General features: G+C 36.5%; 3 protein-coding genes across 4 annotated transcripts; all 3 read right to left on the reverse strand.

The window, feature by feature from the left end:
* Positions 1–3,202: 3,202 nt before the first annotated feature.
* LOC125185593 (galactinol synthase 1-like) lies at positions 3,203–5,507 on the reverse strand. Its single transcript, XM_048082156.1, has 4 exons — positions 5,105–5,507; positions 3,985–4,305; positions 3,775–3,909; positions 3,203–3,596 (listed from the first exon to the last, which is right to left on the reverse strand). Exons 1-4 carry the CDS (start codon positions 5,432–5,434, stop codon positions 3,384–3,386), a joined length of 999 nt encoding a protein of 332 aa, XP_047938113.1. The 5' UTR covers positions 5,435–5,507; the 3' UTR covers positions 3,203–3,383.
* Positions 5,508–12,247: 6,740 nt separating this feature from the next.
* LOC125221610 (ADP-ribosylation factor 2) lies at positions 12,248–15,258 on the reverse strand. Of its 2 annotated transcripts, XM_048123766.1 has the most exons (7): positions 15,105–15,258; positions 13,992–14,161; positions 13,781–13,851; positions 13,249–13,368; positions 12,679–12,797; positions 12,520–12,601; positions 12,248–12,409 (listed from the first exon to the last, which is right to left on the reverse strand). In XM_048123766.1, the coding sequence occupies exons 2-7, from the start codon at positions 14,137–14,139 to the stop codon at positions 12,404–12,406; spliced, it is 546 nt and encodes a 181-aa protein (XP_047979723.1). In that variant the 5' UTR covers positions 14,140–14,161; positions 15,105–15,258; the 3' UTR covers positions 12,248–12,403. The 2 variants fall into 2 exon arrangements, with proteins under 2 accessions (XP_047979723.1, XP_047979722.1); XM_048123765.1 differs by having other exon boundaries at positions 12,317–12,601.
* Positions 15,259–16,558: 1,300 nt separating this feature from the next.
* On the reverse strand, positions 16,559–23,771 carry LOC125223951 (1,4-dihydroxy-2-naphthoyl-CoA synthase, peroxisomal-like). The gene is made up of 9 exons (XM_048127273.1): positions 23,514–23,771; positions 23,302–23,424; positions 22,925–23,026; positions 22,795–22,833; positions 22,617–22,715; positions 17,267–17,314; positions 17,090–17,185; positions 16,897–17,019; positions 16,559–16,813 (listed from the first exon to the last, which is right to left on the reverse strand). The coding sequence occupies exons 1-9, from the start codon at positions 23,769–23,771 to the stop codon at positions 16,697–16,699; spliced, it is 1,005 nt and encodes a 334-aa protein (XP_047983230.1). The 3' UTR covers positions 16,559–16,696.
* Positions 23,772–24,125: the final 354 nt, after the last annotated feature.

Here is a 24,125-nt window from a genome sequence, read left to right on the forward strand (position 1 = left end):
GGCGTTCTCGTTCCTAAGGCAGCTATTCGCGCGTTTCCTCTCACGATTCGTCGAGTTCCATAAACACTAATTGCCTTATCCTAGTCATTCCACGTTTCTATTGTTGGTACAAGCGCTGTGATCGTATCAGGTCTAAGCATCGCAACATTTCAACATAGTCTCACGTAATCACATTCGCATTTCACAATTTTCACAAGTTCTCATACACATTCGACAAATCATCATTCGGGAAGCATCGCTTCACATTCACTATATTTCCAACACTCATGGCATGCTTTTCACAAAAATAACATTTTCCACCGAAATTTTCAAGAGCAATATATATCAATCACAAGTCATAGTAATATTTTGTACCTCTTTCTTCGCGGTTGAACGGGACGAGTTGCGGTGTTGAGCCTTCCATATTCAGTTCGTTAGAAAATGACTACAAGGACAACTTAAATTTTGAAAAGACTCTTGGGTCCAGAGCGGAAAGAACTGAGGCTCTGATACCAACTGTAACAGTCCGCCTTCCTAGGGTACAATAAATGCGGCGACTGCTACCAAAACGGACTTAAAAGAAGCAAACATAGGCTAGGGTTTCATTTAAAGAGGCTTGACCTAAGTATTAAACGAGTTACCAGAGTCGCAAGTCAAAGGTTTAATCAGGAGAAATAAATGAAGGATAAGTACTATAAAGTATGATCAAAACTGAAGGGTTCAATAAATCACAATGATATCACAAGATGTCTCAAGATTCTAAATCGAAAGGGAACAAGTGCAAAATGTCCAAATAATACTAAAGTGTATCCAAAACTCACGGAAAACGACCAAGAGAAAGTGCAGCTATGTATGAAGACACAACTACGCTTGAAGTTCAAAACATCCATCTTAATTAGTTAACATGCTCAACACACGCCACCGCTCGTCGCCGTTCAACCTGCACATAAGGAAAACACATGCAGGGCTGAGTATTTTGAAATACTCGGTGAACTCGTTGCCAAAACATTTTATAAGCTATGCCCCCCTTACCAAGTGAACTCGAGTTTTAAGCAGTTATAAGAGAATATTACGAGTATCACAAAAATATTTCCATAGACTGGCCAGTCAAACAACTCCCCACTTTTCTCATCAATTTCCACAATCTCAACATTTCCATGGTGCGACGAAAGTGTGGCCACACTTTTCACCCACGAGACCGGCCGACTAGCAAGGACGGCTCCCGATCCCACCGTGTACACAGCCTGGTAGGGTTTGCGGCCCCGAATTCGTTTAAACATATCCATAGCCCTATAGCCCAATGGAGCGAACTCTCAAACTGGGCATCAGGCACACAATATCACAATAAAACGAGACATAGGCATGGCATAACAGTAAACCTCCCTTATTTCTCCACATTCATAATTTTGCACATAAAAGAGTTTAAGAGTAAAGCCCACCTCGACTGCTCAGGTTTCAAGTATGTTCTTTTCCGTGTTATCCGGCTTCACAACTGAGGTTTCACCTTTTTAATCACATAGGCACATATCACAAATCAGATTCAATACAACTCCTAACTCATGCATGTCTCAACGCTTTTCCCTTTTCCCACCGATCTATTTTTAGCATCATAAATCAATCAAGGTCATGTTCATCACATAAGTTCCATTCGCATCTCAACTCTAGATCTAACATCAATATATGTCACACAAGAGTATTTTGCCAACATACACACACAACACACACACACACAACACGCACACACACACACGCCACACACACACTCGCCACACTCATGCATACATATTTCCATATCCCTTTTATCCCACTTTCACTCAATCAAGATGCATGAGGGTTCAAGAATACCGATTAATCGGTTAGAAGGAGAGGAATCGAGTAGAAAGAAGAAGATTAATATAAGAATACCTTTTTGAGAAAAAGGAACGGGAGAAACTAAGTATTAGACTCGGTTCTTCAAGATTCTTAGATCAAACTTCAATTCTTCTTCAAAAGATGACAAAATATTGGAGAATGGAAGAAAAATTGGAGAGAGTGAGAGAGAAGAGAGGGGCGTGTACTATGGGGAGGGGGGCGAAAATTATGGGGGCTAGGGTTAGGGGTCTCTCTTATTTATAGTGCCCAACAAGATCTTTAGGTAAATAAAAAGGATATTTGGTAAGATCTTATTCTCCACAATTAAATAAAACAATATTGTGGAGTAGGGAAGAAGAAATAACAAAAATAGACTCTAGGGCAAAATCTCATAGTTTTCGAAAATTAGGCTTTTAATTAGCCAAGATTTGTTTTGGTATATTTTACGGAGTAGGATAAAATATCACGGAGCAAAATAAGAATAAAAATCTCTCATGGGAGAAAGGAAATAGGCGTGTATTTAGCCTTTTTAAATAAGGCATGGATTTTTAATATTAACTAAAATAAGATATGGCAAGATCTCTTGAGGTATGGAAAGATTTGGTAGAATATTTAAATTCTAGGTATGGAAGGAAATCAAGTAAGGAATCAATTAAACAAGCAAAATAATATTTCCTTCCCTACATGGGTGATTTTCCAAAATCACCTAGGAAATAAGGGGCTCGATTTTTTTCTCAATAAAAATAAGGAATAATTGGGTTTTGGATTTAATTTGGATAAATATCCCAAGAATTAAATTAAATCCGGAAAAATAGAATTCCTCCTTCAAAAAGGTAAGTGTTCGAAAATCTCAATAGTTAGGTGGCTAGTATTTATGGAAATTTCCTCTAATATTTTCATTCACCCTTAAACAATTAATTCACCTCATAAATTAATAAATCACATGCCACATCACATAATCCACAAGTTTGACTTTTCAAACTTCCAACGCAAACCCTAGACTCGACTTGGTCATAGCAACTCATGCAATAAATGCATTCATAAATTCACGTCTCCCACGTCATCAATAATAAATTTTTGGGCTCTAAAAAATTAGGATTTGGAAATCCGGGATGTTACACTAACAAAAACTTTTTCCAAAGTTATGTTTTTTTTTTGTTTTTTCCTTATTAGACGTGTGTAGATATTACGTGTAATGACAATGTTCTTACGTAAAAATATGTAAAAACCGAAGATCATACATTATATTACATTCAAAACGATAATAAAAAATTTCATGAGAAAAGAAAATTCGACAATGATAGTAGTATGATGGAATCCGTGGCTAAAAAACAAGCTGAAATATAATGATATTGTGAGGTGACAGATAGAGTTGAATAAAATAGATATTTTCATAATAACTGCAGTAGAACTCTTACATTCCAATACTGCTTAATTAGTTTAATTCATTGCATTACACATTCAAACACAAGACAAACTTGGATATTTCTTGAGGATTTTCACACGAAAAACAAGCAAATTAAGTTGGTCATAGAGATAGCAATAGTAGTTGTTTAGGCAGCGGAGGGCGCTGGGACATAAGAAACCGCGGGTTCAGGGAGGGAGGCCAAGATGGATGGCTTGGAGAAGGATTCATCCGCCTCCTCCTCCGGCTTGTAGTCGAGGGATTCGTCATTGTAGATGTCCCACCATTTCTTCACCAGCATCTTGATGTCTTCTCTATCCATGTTAGCCTCCTCCCCAGTGTACCTCCATGGCTTCGATCCCTGAAAAACCCAATTTCGTATCAGAATTTGATAGAAATCCACGGGTTCCATCCTAAAACCAGTTGGTCATAGGAGGAGTGGACCATGAGACTTATATAGTGATTTCAGTTCTATTTGTACAGCGATGTGGGATAGTTATATTATACTATATTTTAGTTTCAATTGCCAACAGAATTACCGCAGCACAGTAGTGGACAACTTTGGCCTTCTCGAGCTCGATGTTCTCAGGGTGGCGCCACAGCATGGCGAGCACCAGGTTGTAGATTGGCGGGATAGGTTTGTAGATTGGGTTGAAGAAGGTGTTCAGGAAATCCTGTAGTGTGAATTAATAAAGTAAGTCTATTGAGTGGATCAAACTCAAGGTTTGAGTGATGGGATGGTCGTTTACCTGCTCAGCAAATGGCGTGGTGGGGGCGATCTGGAGAGTCTCGAGGAGGGTCTCATAAGTAGCCTTGCTTGGTTCGTGCACGAACATGCCCGCGTTGAAGTAGAGCGGGGGAGGGGGGCCCATCTCAGCCGGCCAGGTCACCTTGTTAGGGCATTGCTGGCAGTACCCAATGGCGTATTGTGGAGAGTGGCTCCATGTTTTCTCGCAAAAGCAATCCATAACGGCGTAGAAGTAGCCGTCTGGGGTGTCCATGAGGTGATCGATGTTTTCGAAAACTTGGATGTCTCCATCGAGGTACACCATTTTGCTGTACTCCAGAAACTGTAATTGTTTGGAAACAAAATGTATATATCAATAAATTGGATAAAAGCAGCTATGTAGTTTAATTAATTATTTAGGTCACATATGAAATTGGAGGGTAATAACTGATTAATGTATTAAATACTCAATAAAAAGACAACATAGTTTTTTTTGGCTAAAGATATTGTTGCCTTCTTTTGTCCTAATTGTTTTTGTCTTGATTGAGGTGTTTTCTAGGTGCATGACATCTTTGGCATTCTTTTTTGTCTTCAAATCCTATTCCCTATCATATGGTAAAAAGGTGTCATGATTTTTCGTAAATTTAGGTGGTCAGAGTTTCTGTGTTTATATATATATGGAGGTAGATATTTATGAAGTTGATCAATCTTAAAAGTAGTCTCATACATGACCAATTTAAACCCTTTGAACACAAATTTGTGTTTCAAACAAATCCTAATTTTAGAATAGGAAAACAACTATGCAAATCACTTTAATAAGCATAAAACTTTTCGAAAGTGTATGCTTTAGTAGGTAAAGATTTTCGACCAAACATCAGCAATCAAATGCATATGTTAGGGAAGATCGACTTGTGTTTCAAGATTTATAACAATATCCAACCAAAAAAGCATTTTAATTCATAAAATATAACTATTGCCTACGCCAATACTTTTATAGACAAATGAATATAAATTTAAAGGTTGTGTCACAGTGATCTTTTGGCTGAGACATCAACCACTAGGCCAACTCACGCACACTAAGTCGTACTTAATACTACACCACGTAACAATAGTTCCGTCGTGTGCATGAAAAGTTTACTTACGTTCCAAATACGAAGCTTGGAGTAGTTAATAACGTAATACGCCATGGCGAACTGAGTCTGGTTGGCCGGTGGATAGACCGGCTCGATCTCCTTGACAATGCAGCCTTGGGACCTCAAGATCTCACGGTGCTCCTCTGGCACGTCAGGCAAGATCGCCACGACCAGCGGGTAGATGCTCTTCACCTTCCTCAAACCTTTCGCCAGACCGACCACCCCTTTCACATAGTCCCCGGTTCCGGCCAAGAAAGTCACGTATGCCTTCCTCGACCCAAGGGCCGGAGTCAGTTTTCCGATGGATAAAGCATCAGAAGGTGGCACTTTAGGGGCCATTTTTTTCTTTTATTGCAAGATTTGTTTTTGCCAAAGACTTTGATGCACAAAACCCTCTTACTTTTGTCTTTGGTGTTTTGTGGAGCTTCTATGCCATGATTTCAACTTGTTTAAATAGGTCGAAAATGAAATGTTCATGCATGTTAAATTCACTTGAAATGAAATGCAAATGAATATGCAACTCCTTTTTATTAAATGAAAAAAAAATAGTTATGTATATATTCATCTATTTTTCCTTTAATATGGGATCAATGAAGTGGTATTCTACTTTTGCGATGTGTGTTGAGAGAATGAATAAGCATTGATCTCGCCGTTGATGGAGCCTTATCACCAAGATCAACGGCTTGGATTAAATGGGTAGGGTCGTGTTCAATTGGTATTTGAATTGATATACTTTGGATATACTACTTTATTCCTTTTTTTTCTTTTTATTTTTGTGTTATTTTTATTCCTTTTTATTGAAATTTTGTTATTAAAAATAGTAAAGGCATGGAATGATATATGGCTGTAGATTGGGAGTCGTTGTCTTCGTGGAATAAATATAAAGGGAAGATAAATAAATTAATTTGGAAATAAAACAAATACTACGTACTCCTATTAATTAGCAAGCAACGCGTGCATTTGAAATTCGAATTAGGTTTTGCAGGCATGTTTTTTTGCTATATTTTCTCTGAGTCGTGAATGTGTTTTGTTCCCCAACGTGGTTGACTCAAAAAGGCAAGGTGAAAAATACATCACATTAGGTGTTTCAATCCTTTTCAATTAGGTGTCATGTTAAAAAAAATCTATGTTGATGATAAACAATATTTAAAAAATAAATAAATAAATATAATAATAATAATAATAATAATAATAATAATAATAATGTATCATGTAAAAAAAAATCTATGTTGATAATAAACAATATTTAATAATAATAATTATTATTATTATTATTATTATTATTATAAACACGAGAGGTAGTGCACTGGAGCGAAGACTCACGTAACATACATTCAAATTTATGAATTGAGAGTGTTCGCTATGCGAAACGCATTGCAAGTTGATTTTGGTGAAGGACGTCACGAGATGGAGTGAAGGCTCACGCGCCTCCCCCTCGATCCTCATCCAATCACAGCACAACATGCAGCTCCCTCATAGGGCGTGTAAGCGGCCGCATTATCTAATTTTTCATTTATTTGTATGTATTTAAATAATTCAAAATTTTGAAATTAAAAAAATTAAAAAAATTTATTACTTCTCTCACTTTAAACTATCATCGACGCCCCTACGCAAGGTGTCTACATGCTCGACATGTCAGATATTCCCACCAAGTCGATCGACGAAATCCAACATTTCAAAGATAGATCTCCTCAACATTTCGTAGTTTTGATTAAATCGTATATTTAGTTTCATTAGAGTTTACAATAAAAAAAAATAAGAAAGTAATAAAATATTAAAAAGTTGTGGAAACCTAAAAGATTATAGAATACAAAAAGAGATTACACACCAAGTCCCTTTTCCAGGTTAAATTAATAGGAGTGATATCTTTTGTGTTACTCAAATGTTTATTTCATATATATTCTCTAGGTATGAGGATATATATATATATAAGGGTACGTAATAATGAAAACAATTCCTCAATGTTTAACTAAGATTGAAATTAAGGTGTTGGATTCAGGATACAGCAAATTAAAAAAAATGTGGAGAGACAATTTGTATATTGATCCCTACAAAGAGTTATAATTGAAAGTTAAATTTCATCCTAGTTAAGAATGATGAATTAAGTGGCACAATTTTAAAGAGTTACGTGGGTAGTATTAGTAATGTTGCGGGTCAGAATTTATCGGCAATGATTGGAAAGAAACAAAGATCAAGCTGCGTAGAATACATTATTTTCATTTATACAACTAAACATTGACTGGTCAAGGTGCACCTTCACTATGTATTTGGGCTCATAATGTCTCTACTTAGTTGTTATTATACAAAATTAATAATGAAATCTCGTCATGAAATCATTGGGCCATCCACATCTCTGTCTCTTATCCGTCTCTTAACCGTCTCATCTCTTCATTATTTATAGGCCCCACTGTACTTTTCACCTCATCTCTTAACTAAGAGACAGTACCTGCATCTCTCCATCTCTTCTCCATCTCTTAACCATCTCATCCCTTAACTATTCATTCAATTTCATTTTTTATTTTTATTTCCAACAAATTCAATTAATATTTCATTGAAATATTAAATTAATACTAATAATTCATTAAATCATTAAAAATCACAACAATTACAACATCCGAAAATACGAAAAATACATAATTGAAATCCTGTGGAGTATTTTTATTTCCAACAAATTCAATTAATATTTCATTGAAATATTAAATTAATACTAATAATTCATTAAATCATTAAAAATCACAAAAATTTCTTATTTGATCTCATCAGCCAGCTTGCCATTCAAGGAACACTAATTTAGGAGCCCATCAATTTAGGTGGAAAATAGAAGAAGTGGCAAAATGAATATCAATGATTTAGAGTTCCAAAAATCATTGTAAAAAAAGCATGTATTTTGATTTTTTTTTTGGTAAAGCATTTTTATTCTTCTTTGTTAAATTTTTTTATACCAATCTTTAAAGAAATTAGTACTACATGATCATTTGCACTACTCAAATTAAATAAGTCATTTATATAAAATTATAAACAATAAAAAGAGATTGTTATAATAGTATAAATCATTTCCATGCATAGTTTTTAGTTTATCACCTTCAGTGGGCACAGTTAAGGGTTAACATTTGGCTCACATCGCAAATTTTCTTCTTTTATATTATTATTGCTTTTTATTCTAATTATCTTACATTATTAAGATCATAAACAATTTATATAGATGTCAAATCTTGATATATTCTTTTATTAATCTCAATGAAGTTAAAGGTAAAGGAGGAATGGAGGCACCAAAAACAAGCTACCCATAAAGGGTGGAATATACATGCAACTTTATACTAAAGCAACAAAATAATTAATAAATTCGAATCTATCATAATCATCGCCATCTCAAGTGGGATGCAATAGACAAATTGAGAAGGAAGAAAATTTTACATGGCCAGATAATTGATATAATAACTAATAGTACAATTGTTGGAAGCAGCAAATGGCCTTATGTCAAACCCAACCTTTTCAAGAATAAAATAAAATATCATTTTTTTTTCAAGCCCTAACTTTCAACCTTCACCACAACTACGATTGCTAGTTCGGCAAATAATAATTGTTTATATTTATGTGCGCTATCCCCGGTAGGGTGTTATGCACTCAATATCTCATATTTAGCTGTTGTTCCCGGTAGGGTGTTATGGACTCAATATCTCATATTTAGCTGTCGAACAATAGGGTGCGATATATAAATTAAATGAGCTCTCTATCCTAATAAATTATGTTTTAGGTTTAACTCTCTTGCTTAATTTATATCACATGATCATGCTAATCATCTTTGTATCATTTCAATTTTATTGGATGTCATGAAGGGACTTGTTTAAATTCATGAGACGCAATAAGTCCCAATATGAAATTAGATCGGTTTTTCGATCTCACATATACCCATATCTCTCATTCATTTCAAAAGGGTGAGTAAGAGTTTGGATAGAAATAAATACTCTGAATAATTCTCAAATATATGGAGTACTATATTTCAATACATCTTGGCTATTTAGTGTACGTATCGCGATCGAATGGTTGAAAAGAGTTGCATGCATGTTCTCACAATAAAAATTGATTTTAAATCTCTTTTTGTTCAAAATGCAACTAATTAATGTAAATTTAATGAATTTAATAATGTAAACGCACAAATTTTAGGAATAACCAATGCCGAACCTATTAAGGGTCTTGGGGATCTATGGAACCCTAGTACTAGCAACCTCGCAGCCAGAATTTGATTTAAATCCATTAAGCTCAGTTTAATTTTTACTATTATTTAAATTTGTCTTTTATAATTTTTTATCTTTTATTTTTTTTTCTATTATTCATAAAAACATTATACTCCCTCCATCCCACAAAGATTGTCTCACTTTGACCGGGCACGAGTTTTAAGAAATGTAATGAAAAGTGAGTTGAAAAAGTTAGTGGAACGTGGGTTCTACTTTTATATACTCCCTCCGTCCCTGAAAATTTGTCACCTATTTCCTTTTCGTCCGTCCCTAAAAATTTGTCACCTTTTACTTTTACCATTTTTAGTAGTGGACCTCATATTCCACTAACGCATTCTCACTCACATTTTATTATAAAACTAATATATAAAAGTAGGACCCACATGTCACTAACTTTTTCAACCCACTTTCTATTAAATTTCTTAAAACCCGTGTCGGGTCAAATGGTGACAAATTATGGGGGACGGAGGGAGTATTAGTTTTATAATACAATGTGAGTAGGAATGAGTTAGTGGAATATGGGATCCACTACCAAAAATGGTAAAAAGTAAAATGGGAAAAACTTTGTGAGACGGACGGAAATGGAAAAATGAGACAATCTTTATGGGACGGAGGAAGTATGTTTTATAGTAATTCATTAGTTAACTTATTTCAAAATTTATTCATAGTGGATAATTTCATTTTTTTTGCTATTTTTTGTGATGTTTTTTATTTTTCTTTAACTTTTATACACAAAAAATTTCAAGTTATATACTCCTACTTCAATACATATCTTGAGTTTTCATATCATTTAATTATTTATCGCAATACGCCGACATAAAAAGAATACCCTACAATTGTTACCAATATATTGGACCCTCCAACGGCAAAATCCTGCGTCCACCACTGGGATTAACTGATGGTTGGTTATCAATATATACTCCCTCCGTCTCACTCAAGGTGACCAAATTATTGAATGGCATAAGTTTTTATATAGGTGGAATTGTTACGTGGTGTAAAGTAGAGAGAAAAAGATAGTTGAATATTTTCATGACGAGAGAACAAAGAGGGAGAGTTTATTCTAAAAGTAAAAAGTGGTCATTTTGATTGTGACAAACAAATAAGGAAATTTGGTCCTCTGAAATGGGAAAAAGGAAATATATATTATAGTAAATCTATGAGTACATCAAACTAGGGTTGCATTAGTGTGCTAACTAATTCACAGTAATAACTAATAACTTTCAATTCTGTGTATTAAAATTATCAGCACAAAGACATAATTACATCAATACAACATGTAAATTTAAATATCAATACAAACACATAAGTTTATCAACACATGAATATTGATAAATTTATGTCTTTGTGTTGATATTTTTAACATAAAAAATTGATATTAGTTATTATTTATTACTATAATTTAGTTAGTATTTGATCACTCACCCATCAAACTAATACCATCTTGATTAAAATTCTATATATCCGTGATAATAGTTTTATTTTTTTTATTTATCCACTAAAATTAGTTCAGTTTCTATTTATATATATTTTCTTATTGTTATTATGTTTTCTTTTTTTTTTATACTTTATTCATTTTGTTTCTCATATTCGCTCTCTCTCATTAAAGTGAAATACTTACTTTTAGGCGTGGGATTTTATGAGTGTTAATTTTGATATTTTGATTCACGGCCATATAAAGACAACTTATTTACCTGTGGACCAAAGATGGGCATTTTCATTAGCTGTTGAACAACCAATATACATAAACATTTCAAGAATAAAAAATCACTTAAATCCAGAAATTTAAATATTCTGTCCAAAAGGAATTGAAAATATGTCGAAAGTCAAATTTGAGGAATTGGAGAAAACGAAGATGGAAATGGAATATGATTCTCCTTACTTAGCTTTGGGGGATTCAAAGTGCAAACAAGGAGACAAATACTTAGGCCCCACATTCCAAATTTCACATTCTGTAGTAGCTAGTGGCCGAGGTAAAAGAGGTCAGTCTAAGCATTAATAATTGTGACAGTATTATTTCAGCATCTCTTAAAGGAGCTAAGAGGGAGGATTATCCACACTTATATAAATTATATTGAATTAAACCAAAAAACTGTTACATATCATGAATGTCATGAAAAGAAAAACTTTGACCGGAGTCATTCCTTTTCAAAAGTAGTGTGGTTTCTCAGTGGGGATCACCTGCAACTTTTCTTACACCATTCCTACTCCACCGCTCACAAACATAAGCAATGGGCCCTATCATATTTCATTTTTGTGAGGGGTGGAATAGGGGATAGTATAGGAAAAGTTGTAGGTGATCTCAACCGGTTCAAAGAGACCATAAATGTCAAACCAAAAACCTTCTAGGTCAACTTGTTACAGTTAATAATGGAGTCAGTACTAATTTCAGTACAAGTTCGTTGAGGCGTTTTTTGAACAAGATTTTAAGAAATGATGTTTAAAAGTTAAATGGTGAGAATAAAAGTTAGTTGAGGCGTTTTTTGAACAAGATTTTAAGAAATGATGTTTAAAAGTTAAATGGTGAGAATAAAGATGAAAGTGTAAAATAAAAGGGAGAATAAAATTAATTTTCAAAAAAAAAAATACAAACTTATTTATATTTAGGACGAGAGTACTAGATTCCTACTATAAAGGAAATACAATCCTACTACCATAATGTAATATTGATTAAAAATTCGTTATACACAACCTGCAATATCCGTTTTTAATTTACATTCAGTAGGTTTATCTAGAAATATTTGTTCAAATGAAGAACATTTGTGGAGATGATAAGAAATAGAGTGTTTTCTGCCCTTCGCCAAGTCGTGAAGATCAAGCAGTTTATACAAGTAAAAGCGTGGGCAAACAAATAATCATCCAAAGTCCTAGTCTGTGTCTGAATATAAAATTCAAAACTAATCAAACATAGGACGACATATAAAACAAACCATTGTCTGATATAGAGACATTTTTTAAGGTCCTAAACATAAATGAAAAAACAACATTGTTTCAAAGCAATATATGGTTAAGAAAAAACTAGATAAACCTCGACAGTTTCAAGTATTAGCTCTCGCATAAACAACTCCAAAAAGCTCTAAGCCTGTAATAGTTTAGAAGCGTCAGAATCCGACAAAATAACTGATAAAACGAAGCTCTATTTGAAAAACTCTTTCAATTAAAATTATGAGATGAATGTTAGTGACCACTTGCCTTATTCGCAATGTTGTTGGAGAGCCAGTCAAGTCCCTCATAGAGTCCCTCACCGGAGGTGGCACAAGTGCTCTGGATGTACCTGGAAGCAAAGAAAAGCGAGTAAAAATCATAAAATCAGTGAGTGAAGTACTGATCTCACAGCTTAGGAATGTATACCAGTGGCGCTGCCTGAGCGAGTGTAGGCCAAGCTTGTCAGTGATTTCAGCAGCATTCATTGCATTAGGAAGATCTTGTTTGTTTGCAAAAACAAGTAGTACAGCATCTCTCAGCTCATCCTAAATGATATTATTTTGCCAATTAGAAGTGAGATATTAGTTGTGCAAAATAGCATATCCATTTGCAAATATGAAAATCAGAAACAATGATATTCACAGGCTCAGATAATACTTTGCCTGTATATATTGAGAAGAATTTAATACCAACTATTTTCTCCTCTTGATAAAGGAAATGCATTAATTGGAACAGTGTACTGACTAAAGTTCTTAGAAAGAGAAAGAAATTACAATGACAGCTTAAGTAGAACTTAACTTTCTGGACCAGATTATCAGAAAACAGAGCAAGTGAACTACAAAATGAATTATATCAAGAACCTTATTAAAAGAAATAAACTTTCTTTATTATTGCCAGGGCCTCATAAGAACTTTACTTTTAAGAGCAACTTCTTTTATTCTAGAATGATTTACATTCTTTCTACTTCTCCAAAGTTGAAAAAATAAGGGATATTACCTCATTCAACATCCTATGCAATTCATCCCTTGCTTCCACAACACGGTCCCTATCGTTGCTATCCACCACAAAGATGAGACCCTGAGTGTTCTGGAAGTAGTGCCTCCATAATGGGCGGATCTGTAAGAGGATTTTGACACCATTATTCTCAAAAATATGTAAGAATGTATTGTCAAAATACTAAAAGCATTCACAAAATCTGCAATTAAAGTAGTACTCCCTCCGTCCCAAGGTATTAGACCAACTTTCCTTTTTGGGATGTCCCAACATATTAGACTCATTTCCTTTTTTAGCAAAAAACATCTATCTTATTTTATTCTCCACCTACTTTTTTCTCTCTTCTCTCCCCTACTTTTTCCCTCTCTCATACTTTACTCTCTCCACTTTAACTATTTAAATATCAATTCCTTAAATCATGTGCCCAAAAGAAGTGAGTCTAATACTCCGGGACGGAGGGAGTACTAAATAGAGCATGGAGATACCAAGGTTATTTTTCAGTTTTAAAATAAAGTCAGACGTAAGGAAATCTCACCTTGTCCTGACCCCCGACATCCCACACAGTGAAGCTAATGTTCTTGTATTCGACAGTCTCCACATTGAAGCCTGAAGAGGAATAGTAAGCCAAAGACAAAATGAGTACGGTGAACATATTCATAATTCAAGACATGATATTGGAACCCTGCTGAATTTCAAATATTACATAAAGTAAAAAGAACAGAGCCAAGTTACAAAAGAAACCGTACCAATGGTAGGAATGGTAGTAACAATCTCTCCAAGCTTGAGCTTGTACAGAATGGTGGTCTTACCAGCCGCATCGAGACCAACCATCAAAATACGCATCTCCTTCTTGGCAAAAAGCCGGCTAAAAAGCTTTGTGAATGTCAACCCCATTTCCCTTTCTTGCTTTTGATATCTGCAAAATTTGACGCCCGAGTTATGCAATACAACAACAAAAGCATATATTCATATCAGCCATATAATTATGCCAACCACAAATAGATGTGGTTACTCTCTTACAGTGGGCCTACATATGTATGCCCATTTTTTGTCTACCAAATACCAATCACTAATGCAAGGCATACATAATATGTGAATTCCATCACCCGCCCATCTATAATCCTTTAAACATACTCTTACTAAAGTATTAAGATTACCCGCATTAAGCCTTCAATCAATGTCATAATTTGTTTTAAAGACGCTTCATGAACTGATTACAAGGAACCTAATAGATAAATGTGATCCCAGACCGTACACGTTCCAAAATGCAGGTAGCTACACGATCAACCCCATGGAACTACTACTACCCAAGGAAACAAAAACATAGAAAGCGTTTGATAACACAACTATTGTAGCTAGCAAAATCAACATTAATGAAACAATACGAATCAAATCCAAAATCAGATTCCATCACCACCACAACACAACATCGACGATCATTTCACAATTACCAGATTCTGAAAACACAGATACGAAATTCATGAAATAAATCCATCAGATCGGAATGATGTTCTAGATCGGATCACTATCAGAAACCGATTCAGGATGAAATACGACAGAACACAGTTGAGTCGACCATACATAAATGAGATCCCGAGGCGGATGCATCTCCCCATCTATCAACCCCAAAAAACTCAACAAATCTCGATCCCAACATAGAGAAAATCGAAAATGCAGAATAAATAAGACCTAAATCAACCAATAATCAGCTCGATCTGAAAGAAAACCTCATTCACCCTAAACGATTCATCAAAATCGCAGATCCGATACATCACAACTAAAATTGAACCAAATCACAAAATTCAACCAAAATTAGAGCATCGGTGCACAAAATTAGAAATAGCGGGATGATCTCGAACCTTGGAAGGATAGATTTGGTGCAGGCGCTAGAGAGAGAAACTGTGTTCCTGCTGGCGCGAGAGAGAGAAATGTGGAGCTGCCTGAGAACCACGCGAGATACTAATAACAATACTCGGGAGGAGGATTGAGAATCGTCAACCAATGATTATTTATATTTGATGCGCTCCATTTACTAATGAAATACCTAATTTGCCACTGGAAACTGGCTACAATTATGTGATTGCCCCTCGTATAGTCGGTAATCTGCTTCGTTCGCATCTTGCCATATCATAAATACATAGACTGACATAGGATTAAATTAATTTTCATGTTTAATGAGAGTTCCCCAAAAAAGTACTCCATTTAATGTGTGTATTTAGTACGAAACACGTGTCGTATTTGGCTTAAAATTAATTATTTGAATATTTGATTATTATTACTAAGGATGTAAATCGGGTCAGTCCACCGAGTTTCGGGTCAACCCTATTCAGGTTGTGGGTCAATCGGGTGTGGGCTAATCGGGTTGTGATTTTTTTTTTCGAGTTATAAAAGTTCGACCCTAACCCTAATAGCTCGGGTTTCGATCTAGCCCAGCGGGCTAATCGGGTTGCTACCGATAAAATTAACATACGATCAAATAAATAATGGTAAAAAATAGTTATATTTATAAAATGTAAAATATTTAATTATGATATATTTGAGATATATGCTTAAACTCAAACATAAACACGATCATATACTAATATTTGAGATTTATGCAAAATAAAACGTAAACATCAAAAAATTTTAAAGCATGTTTTAAAAATTTATATATATTTTTTAATGAATTTGAAGTTTCTAATTTATGTATCTATTATTATGTTAATAAAAATTTAATATATAATTATATATTTAATATATAAAATTGAAAGTTATTTTTTTAAGTAATCTATATCATAAAATAACCAATGAAGTGTCGAAATAGATTCAAACAAATAGAACAATAGAAATTTTATTGGGTTTCCGGGCCAGCCCATCGGTTTTCGGGTCTGGCCCTAACGGGTTGTGGGCTAGTCGGGCTGTAATTTTATCGGGCTAGAAATTTTCAACCCTAACCCTGTAAATTTGGCGGGCTATTCGGGTCGGGCCACGGGTTGCGGGCTACATTGACATCCCTAATTGTTACTACAGAATTTTAAGGCATTACATGCACCGATAAAATTCATTTTATTTTACAATAAACACTTTTTTTTGGGTATGACTAAGTGCATCCATCAGCTAGTGACTACTCCCCACACTCATTTATAGGCATCTTGATGAGTGGAACAGCTGGCCCCTAACCATTTAGTTAAGGATGTACGAGTCTTATACCACTCGACCACACCCATTGATTTAAAGTTCCTACAAACACTTTTTTGATGCAGAAAAACTCTAGAAAAAATAACAGTAACTAAATACTTCAAACAATTTAAAAAGCAAAACCAATAAAAAAAACAGGAGAAATACATCTTCCAAACAAGGTCATACCCATGAAAATGGAGCATATCTCAAATCTTAACAGAACTCGAAAAATTAGTAATTTCTCAACAAAGGCATGAAGAGAAACTTGCTGCAGAGCTCCAAATAGTACCAATCATGGAAGCCTTGGAAATTTTGAGAAATCTGGTTTCCTTCGCTCCAAATATGCGTCCTTCCCTTCGTTTCCCTCTTCAGTCCCATAGAATAGGAGCGTAGCGTCTCCTCCAATTTGCTAAAAAGCACTAGCATTACACACAAGGAATATGCTACTACTATCTTTGATTCAAGAAAAGTGCAATGTTTTTACAAAAATACCTGAAGCCCAGCATGTCCATCATCAGCTGCATTGATGGCAGCTTTGCACAACCGAATTGCCATTGGACTATTCCTCAGAATCTCTCTGCACCATTTAACTGTTTCCTCTTCCAGCTTCTCTAGCTGATCAAAGACGGTGCGTCAAGGTTATGTTTAATGGCATTTGTTAATGGCGTTTTGAGGGAAATCTTACAGGAACGACGGTATTGACAAGCCCCATTTTCTCTGCTTCCTTAGCATTGTAGAACCTCGTCATGTACCACATTTCACGTGCACGTTTTGGGCCAACCTGTTAAAACCGATATGTTCATGAGTTTCCTCTTCTAGTTAGTACATGAAAACATAGCAAAGAGACCATTCATTTGAGTACCAAACGAGACATTATTGAAGCCCCGTAGCCTGCATCAAAGCTTCCAACCTAAACAGTTTGAATCAAGAACAAGTGATACGATCATGGAGGCCGTGCGTCGAGGATTTCAGCTACAGCTGGATTCAACCGAAAACCGTCCTATATAGATGATATCCGAAAGCTATGAAACTGCAACCATTGTCTTCGTCTTGAAAACGGCTTCGCGTGGGTATCTTGCACATCCCAATCGGAGTCCGAATGAGGGAGTTATGGCGGTTTTACGGAAGTCGCGCAGAGAAGGCCGGGAGCTTCGGGAAAAACGCCCGGCCGGGCGTTTTTTACTGTGCAAAACGCCCGGGGACAGGGAAAACGCCCGGGCCGGGCATTTTGGCATGTGAAAAACGCCCGACCGGGCGATTATGCCGCTTTTTTAGATTTTGTGGGCCAACTTTCTATTTTTGGACCCATAGTATAAATACCTCTTGATGTCATTTCTTTTCCTTAGACTTTGATGAAATTAGATGCTTGAGAGCTTTGTTTCCTCTTGGAGAGGGTTTCTATCCAATTCCTAGATTTAGGTTGTTTGAATCCATCAATTGCTAGTTCAAGCATGGGATTTCCATCAATTGCTAGTTCAAGCATGGATCAAGTAGAGGTATGCTTTGAGGTTTGTGGTTCCCTTGAAGATCTAGTCATGGATGCATGTTAGTTATGTTGTAAGTGCCTTAGCTTGCTTCATCAATGACTATGTATCCCAATTTCCACCCTATCCAATGTTATTTCCTTCTTTGTTCATCTTAGTTTCCTTATTTGTTGTTGGGTTGCCATTATTGACACAATAGAAAATCTACTTAACAAAAATATTAGATCAATCACCTACAAATTGGGTAAATCCTTGGGAAATGGATCACAAAATACATGGATTCACATCATTTGGTATCTAGAGCCCAGTACCCACTAGGTGTTTGATCTATTGTTGCTTTGGGTTGGGTTATTTTTCCTTTTTGTCCTTTGTTTTTGCTTTGTTTTGTTGGGATGATCGGATTGATCAATTGTGCTTAGATTAAGCTGAAATTTGGTGTGTATGATCTACATTATGTGACCTACGTACCTGAAAAATTTCATCAAAATATTCCTTCGTTTGCCTAGTTAACCGTGGAGATTAACATCATTGCCCTGTTTCGGCATAGTTGGGGAAAACCATACAAAACATATCCAATCATCAAATCTGACTATATATGGCCATTTTTCCCTTGATCTAGACTTGTTTGGGAATCTATCCACCAAAATTCATCCAAATTGGGCACGGGAATCAATACCAAAAAAAATCATAAAGATCAGCCAAATTTCAGCAAAAGTGTCACCCCTTGTTTGTTTTTCTTTGACTTGCATCTTGCTAATATGTGTTTATGGCTTTGTCTTCTTGATTTTGTTGACCAAGTAGTATACCTTGATTGATCCACCTCAAGCACTTAAATATTGGAATTGGATTTGTGAGTGTGAGTGAATCCACCTTTCTCACAATATTCTAAGCCTTTGTCGAGAGTTATTGGGGAGTGATTTGAGGGGGGTTTGGGACATCAAGGTTGAGTTCATCTTCTTAAATTTTACTTTCTTTTATTACTAACCTCTAGGACTAGTTCCTAGTGTTTGTTTGATTTGTAGGTACTTACTCTATGCCTCCTCGCACCCGGTCCAACAAAATGGCGGGGACAAGTGCGGAAGGGGAGGAAACAAGCATGACTCACCCTATACCCGATGGGGACCTTGTGAGCATGATGGCCCGCATGATGAAGGAATTCAAACAAGAGATGATGATCCAAATGGATGTGCGAGCAAAAGAATCCATTGTTCAATCAAAAGAATCCGAAGCCCGCATGCTTGCCGCCCAAAACACTTTATTTGAGGAGTTCAACACCTTGAAGGGAGGCCGCACATCTAGGACTCCTACTTCTAGGGGTAACAATCTACCTAATGTTGCCCCGGAGGAGATGATGGAAGAAGTGGTGTATGAGGGATGGCAAAGGGGGAATGATAGAAATAGAGTCAATCACATGGAGAATGATCGGTTTGGGGGAAGAAATGGTGCCCGTGGCCGTTTTAAAGGTGACTATGAATCAAGGTACCATGGAGATGGGCTTGATAGAGGATATAGTGGGAAAAGAGCTCCCAAGTCTCATGGAGAGTGGTATTCTAGGAGGGTGAGAGATCAAGTTAGCCATAAGGGGTTTGAGAGGCCAATTGAAGAAGAAGTCTCATATAGAGCTCGATTGAGGCCTACCTACCCACATGGTGGTGTTGACACAAACCAAAGAGGTAACTCATCAAGTAATTTGGCTACACCCTCTTCTTTCCATTTATCACATAAGTCTCTTGATGTATATGGAAATGTCTCCTCTTCGAAGAGCTTAATCCAAATTAGTAGAAAAAAAGAACGAGAGAGAGAGAAAAGGCTTGAGAGTGAATGTGAGTCTAAAAAGCCAAGAGAGCGTGATAAAAGACAAGAGTGTGAGGTGCAAAAGTCAAGAGAGAGTGGTGGGGGTGAGAGAAAAGAAAAATATCAAATGAGAGAAAAACCACAAGCACAAGTGAGTAAAGGGTGCTTGTTAGATTCTAAGGTCAACCTTGGGTGGGCACCAAATGATCCTTTGCCTCTTGCCCTTGGTGAGGAAACTAAACCCTTACCCACTAACACTTCTTCTATGTCTTTTTGTGTTCATGAATTTGTAGGAAATTTAATTGAAGGCATGGAAGTGAGGCATCATGTTGTACATGGCTTGGAAACTACTCACCCGGAGAAGGAACAAGAGGAACGAGGGCAAGTGGATGAACTCCTTGCCCAAGGTTCAAGTGCACTATCCTTATCTCCTTGTGATGTTTCATTGAATGAGATTATATTAGAGAAACCCCTTTGTGTTGATAAATTTGTTATTGATGTCTTGTGTAAAAAGTGGTCTCATGAGCTTGAAACTTTGAATGCTAAATCTACCTTTGCACCATATATTGATCCTTTCTTGGTAAAATCAAGCATTGAGAGACATGACATTTCTCTTGTGGCTTCTACCTTGAATGTTGGAGTGACTTCCTTGTATGCTAAGATGCCTAAGCTTTCATTTGTTGGTAATTTTGAGCTTCATGTGTATGTGGGTGAGGATAGTAAGACCAAGAAGAGTAACGTGGATAATGACTTTAGAACTTGGTGTTTGCTATGTCTTCATTGCAAAGTGGTTAAACCCTTCAATGAGATTGGAGTGTTCTATGGCCGTTTTGTGAAGGATTTTTCCACTCATATGTCTCTTGTGGATGGTGTTGTGATTAATGACATAAAATTGCATCGTTCTCATGTTTGTGATATTATTTTAAAATTGTTGGAGCATTTGTGTGGGGGTAATTTGGAAACATTTCTCTTGATACTTGATGTTGCTTCTCATAAGTTCCCCATGCATGATGTTGTTCTTACTCTACATGTTGTGCATGAAGGTATATGGATGCATTGCTCATATATTTTTGATCATTTCTTGAAATTGTTGGGACAATTGAGTGAGATCCCTTGTAATAAACTTGGTTTGTTGGTTGAGACACTTTCTTGCAAACTTAATGTGAATTATCATAAACCTCCTCTATATCCTGACCTAGAGTTTGTCAATTTATGGAAGAGAACTTCTTATTTGAGCAAGAATGGTGTGTTAATGATTGAAAATGATTGTTCGTTGCATGAGCGTGAGAATAAGATTTTTGTGCTTAGGCCTCTCTTGATAACTTTCCATTTTGCACCATATGAGGACCCTTTCTTGTATATGCCTTGTCTTGATGAGAATGTCAAATCTTTTGTGAAGATGTTGAAGGACATGGGTATAGATAATGTGGAAATGTTTGAGGCAAAAAGAGTCAAATTGTGTGAAGCTTGTGTCTGGCATAATACTTGTTTTCATTGCATGACAATCAAGCCGTTTAGTGGGGTTGGTATCTTTTATTGTCATTTTGTCAAAGACTATGCATCACATGGTTTTGTTTGGGACTTCAATGTAAAAGATTGCCTGGGTATTTGTTTCAACATAGCTTATGTATTAGTTTTGAGCTTGTTAGAGTGTGTCCACCGTCGTGGTATGGTGACTTCTATTAGAGTAGTTAGTGGTCTTAATCTCAATCATCCTACATGGATATTTGATTTGATCTCGTGCTATTTTATAGGTGTACGGAATCCGGATTTGAGGGCAAATCCTTTCCAAGAAGGGGAGAATGATATGACCACGGGTGCTCGACGTCAAGGGTCCTCCCTTCGGCGTGAACCATGGGTTGATTGGGGCCCAAGGATGAAAGAGAAGACATGCCAAGGATCCAATAAAGCTAGAGGGCCTCCCGAGGGTGCAAGGAATAGAGAAGGCTCGGATTTGAGGACAAATCCTTTCCAAGAAGGGGAGGATGATACGATCATGGAGGCCGTGCGTCGAGGATTTCAGCTACAGCTGGATTCAACCGAAAACCGTCCTATATAGATGATATCCGAAAGCTATGAAACTGCAACCATTGTCTTCGTCTTGAAAACGGCTTCGCGTGGGTATCTTGCACATCCCAATCGGAGTCCGAATGAGGGAGTTATGGCGGTTTTACGGAAGTCGCGCAGAGAAGGCCGGGAGCTTCGGGAAAAACGCCCGGCCGGGCGTTTTTTACTGTGCAAAACGCCCGGGGACAGGGAAAACGCCCGGGCCGGGCATTTTGGCATGTGAAAAACGCCCGACCGGGCGATTATGCCGCTTTTTTAGATTTTGTGGGCCAACTTTCTATTTTTGGACCCATAGTATAAATACCTCTTGATGTCATTTCTTTTCCTTAGACTTTGATGAAATTAGATGCTTGAGAGCTTTGTTTCCTCTTGGAGAGGGTTTCTATCCAATTCCTAGATTTAGGTTGCTTGAATCCATCAATTGCTAGTTCAAGCATGGGATTTCCATCAATTGCTAGTTCAAGCATGGATCAAGTAGAGGTATGCTTTGAGGTTTGTGGTTCCCTTGAAGATCTAGCCATGGATGCATGTTAGTTATGTTGTAAGTGCCTTAGCTTGCTTCATCAATGACTATGTATCCCAATTTCCACCCTATCCAATGTTATTTCCTTCTTTGTTCATCTTAGTTTCCTTATTTGTTGTTGGGTTGCCATTATTGACACAATAGAAAATCTACTTCACAAAAATATTAGATCAATCACCTACAAATTGGGTAAATCCTTGGGAAATGGATCACAAAATACATGGATTCACATCAACAAGCAAATCAGCTAGACAAACAATTTCATGAGTAAGAAGCATTGGCTTGTGCTCATGGATAGTGGCTGTGAGTTTCTCCTCATCTCAAAGAAACCAACAAAAGACTACCTTTGGGCCCGTCTGACCAAAAACAGCATTATCAGCTGCGACTGTTAGATCACAGACCATGTGAAGCACATGTCCACCCCCTACTGCATAGCCTGCAACCTTATCATTCACAAAAAAAGACATAAATTAATAACATTGCAAGTTACGTTGTAGTTAAAAACAGGTAAGTGGAGTTTACCATTGCTATAACTGGCTTAGGAAGGCGGCGGATTTGAACCTACATTTCAGTCATGATCAAGATAATGGGAAAATAATGAACAAGATTAGTATACTAATCAGGCCCTGAATCGATAAAACTCTTATCCTACCTGAAGGTCTAATACATTGAGACGTCCGAAATTATCATAATCAACATAACCATCTTTGCTTCTAAGTGCTTGATCCCCTCCACTGCAGAATGCCTTTGTGCCCTGCACAATAGTTTGTATGCACAAAATGAGTTCATTTCATAAAGTGATGACTAACACAACATTAAATAACAGCGCCTGATGTTATTGATTAGTAGTAACCAAACCAACTATAACCGAAACCTTTTTCAGTGTTTGGACCTAAATCTTCGTTCAAGCAATGCATAGACTAAATATCGTAACACTATTTTTTCAAATTGAGTATAATGCCAGTCAATAATACTCTCCAAAAACTTCATGATATTTGGTAAATCGAAAAACAACAATGCTATTGCTACCTTCCCGGTGAGGATGATCACTCCGATTGAGTTGTCATCTCTGGCATCATTGAAAGCACGAATCAGCTCCTTCACCGTTTCAGGCCTAAACGCATTTCTCCTCTCCGGCCTATTGATTGTAATCTACGCAATATACATATATTAGTCAATAAACGAAACTATTAACAAAATTTGTGAAAGCGATCGTAGTTAAAAATTAGAACTGAGATTACCTTGGCAATGCCTTCTCCAACTGCCTTCTCGTAGATAATGTCGGCGAAATCCTTACCGTAATCGTCGATCGCCGCTTTCCACAACGGGATATGAGTTGGTACGGCGCCGTGCACCCGGTGGTAGGTGTCATCGAATCCGGAGCTGCAGGCGGACATGCCGAGGCAGTGAGTGTGATTCGAATCCGGAATGAGATGCCTAGAAACAGCAGACATTCTTCGATGGATTGCTTTAGCAGCTTCTGCAGAAATTCCCGCCATCGAAGATTCCGTTGGAGAAATTGGTATAGTTGAAATCAGGAAATGGAAAACGGTGTGTGTATAGAGATAAGATTAGCTTTATTCAAATAAGTTATGGGAGCCAAATTACAGTATTGCCCTTGTTGATATACTCTTATTTACGAAGGTGGTGTTCGGTTTCCTAGATAAAATAATACCAAGATACAATATAGAATTGAGTCGTAAGATTATTTTAGTCCTAGGGGGTTAGCTATGACTAATTATCCCATGATTATCCATCTAGGATTGAATTGTAGGATTGAATCTCATCAACCAAACATACCATAAATTTATTCTGTTCGGTTTCCTAGATAAAATAATACCAAGATACAATCT

This window comes from Salvia hispanica, chromosome 4 (assembly GCF_023119035.1).
Source record: "Salvia hispanica cultivar TCC Black 2014 chromosome 4, UniMelb_Shisp_WGS_1.0, whole genome shotgun sequence".
In the NCBI taxonomy this organism is placed as follows: domain Eukaryota; kingdom Viridiplantae; phylum Streptophyta; class Magnoliopsida; order Lamiales; family Lamiaceae; genus Salvia; species Salvia hispanica.

What these genes read in the sequence shown, in the direction of transcription:
- LOC125185593 (XM_048082156.1), bottom strand. Translation starts at nt 5,434, where the DNA reads ATGGCCCCTAAAGTGCCACCTTCTGATGCTTTATCCATCGGAAAACTG. An exon ending in CCAAGCTTCGTATTTGGAAC is followed by an intron (nt 4,306 to 5,104) that starts GTAAGTAAACTT and finishes AAACAATTACAG; the next exon opens with TTTCTGGAGTACAGCAAAAT. An exon ending in TTGTCCACTACTGTGCTGCG is followed by an intron (nt 3,597 to 3,774) that starts GTAATTCTGTTG and finishes TGGGTTTTTCAG; the next exon opens with GGATCGAAGCCATGGAGGTA.
- LOC125221610 (XM_048123765.1), bottom strand. Translation starts at nt 14,139, where the DNA reads ATGGGGTTGACATTCACAAAGCTTTTTAGCCGGCTTTTTGCCAAGAAG. An exon ending in TACTACCATTCCTACCATTG is followed by an intron (nt 13,852 to 13,991) that starts GTACGGTTTCTT and finishes ATTCCTCTTCAG; the next exon opens with GCTTCAATGTGGAGACTGTC. An exon ending in TCGCTCAGGCAGCGCCACTG is followed by an intron (nt 12,602 to 12,678) that starts GTATACATTCCT and finishes CTTTGCTTCCAG; the next exon opens with GTACATCCAGAGCACTTGTG.
- LOC125223951 (XM_048127273.1), bottom strand. Translation starts at nt 23,771, where the DNA reads ATGGCGGGAATTTCTGCAGAAGCTGCTAAAGCAATCCATCGAAGAATG. An exon ending in TCAATGTATTAGACCTTCAG is followed by an intron (nt 22,834 to 22,924) that starts GTAGGATAAGAG and finishes ACTGAAATGTAG; the next exon opens with GTTCAAATCCGCCGCCTTCC. An exon ending in ATGGACATGCTGGGCTTCAG is followed by an intron (nt 16,814 to 16,896) that starts GTATTTTTGTAA and finishes AGTGCTTTTTAG; the next exon opens with CAAATTGGAGGAGACGCTAC.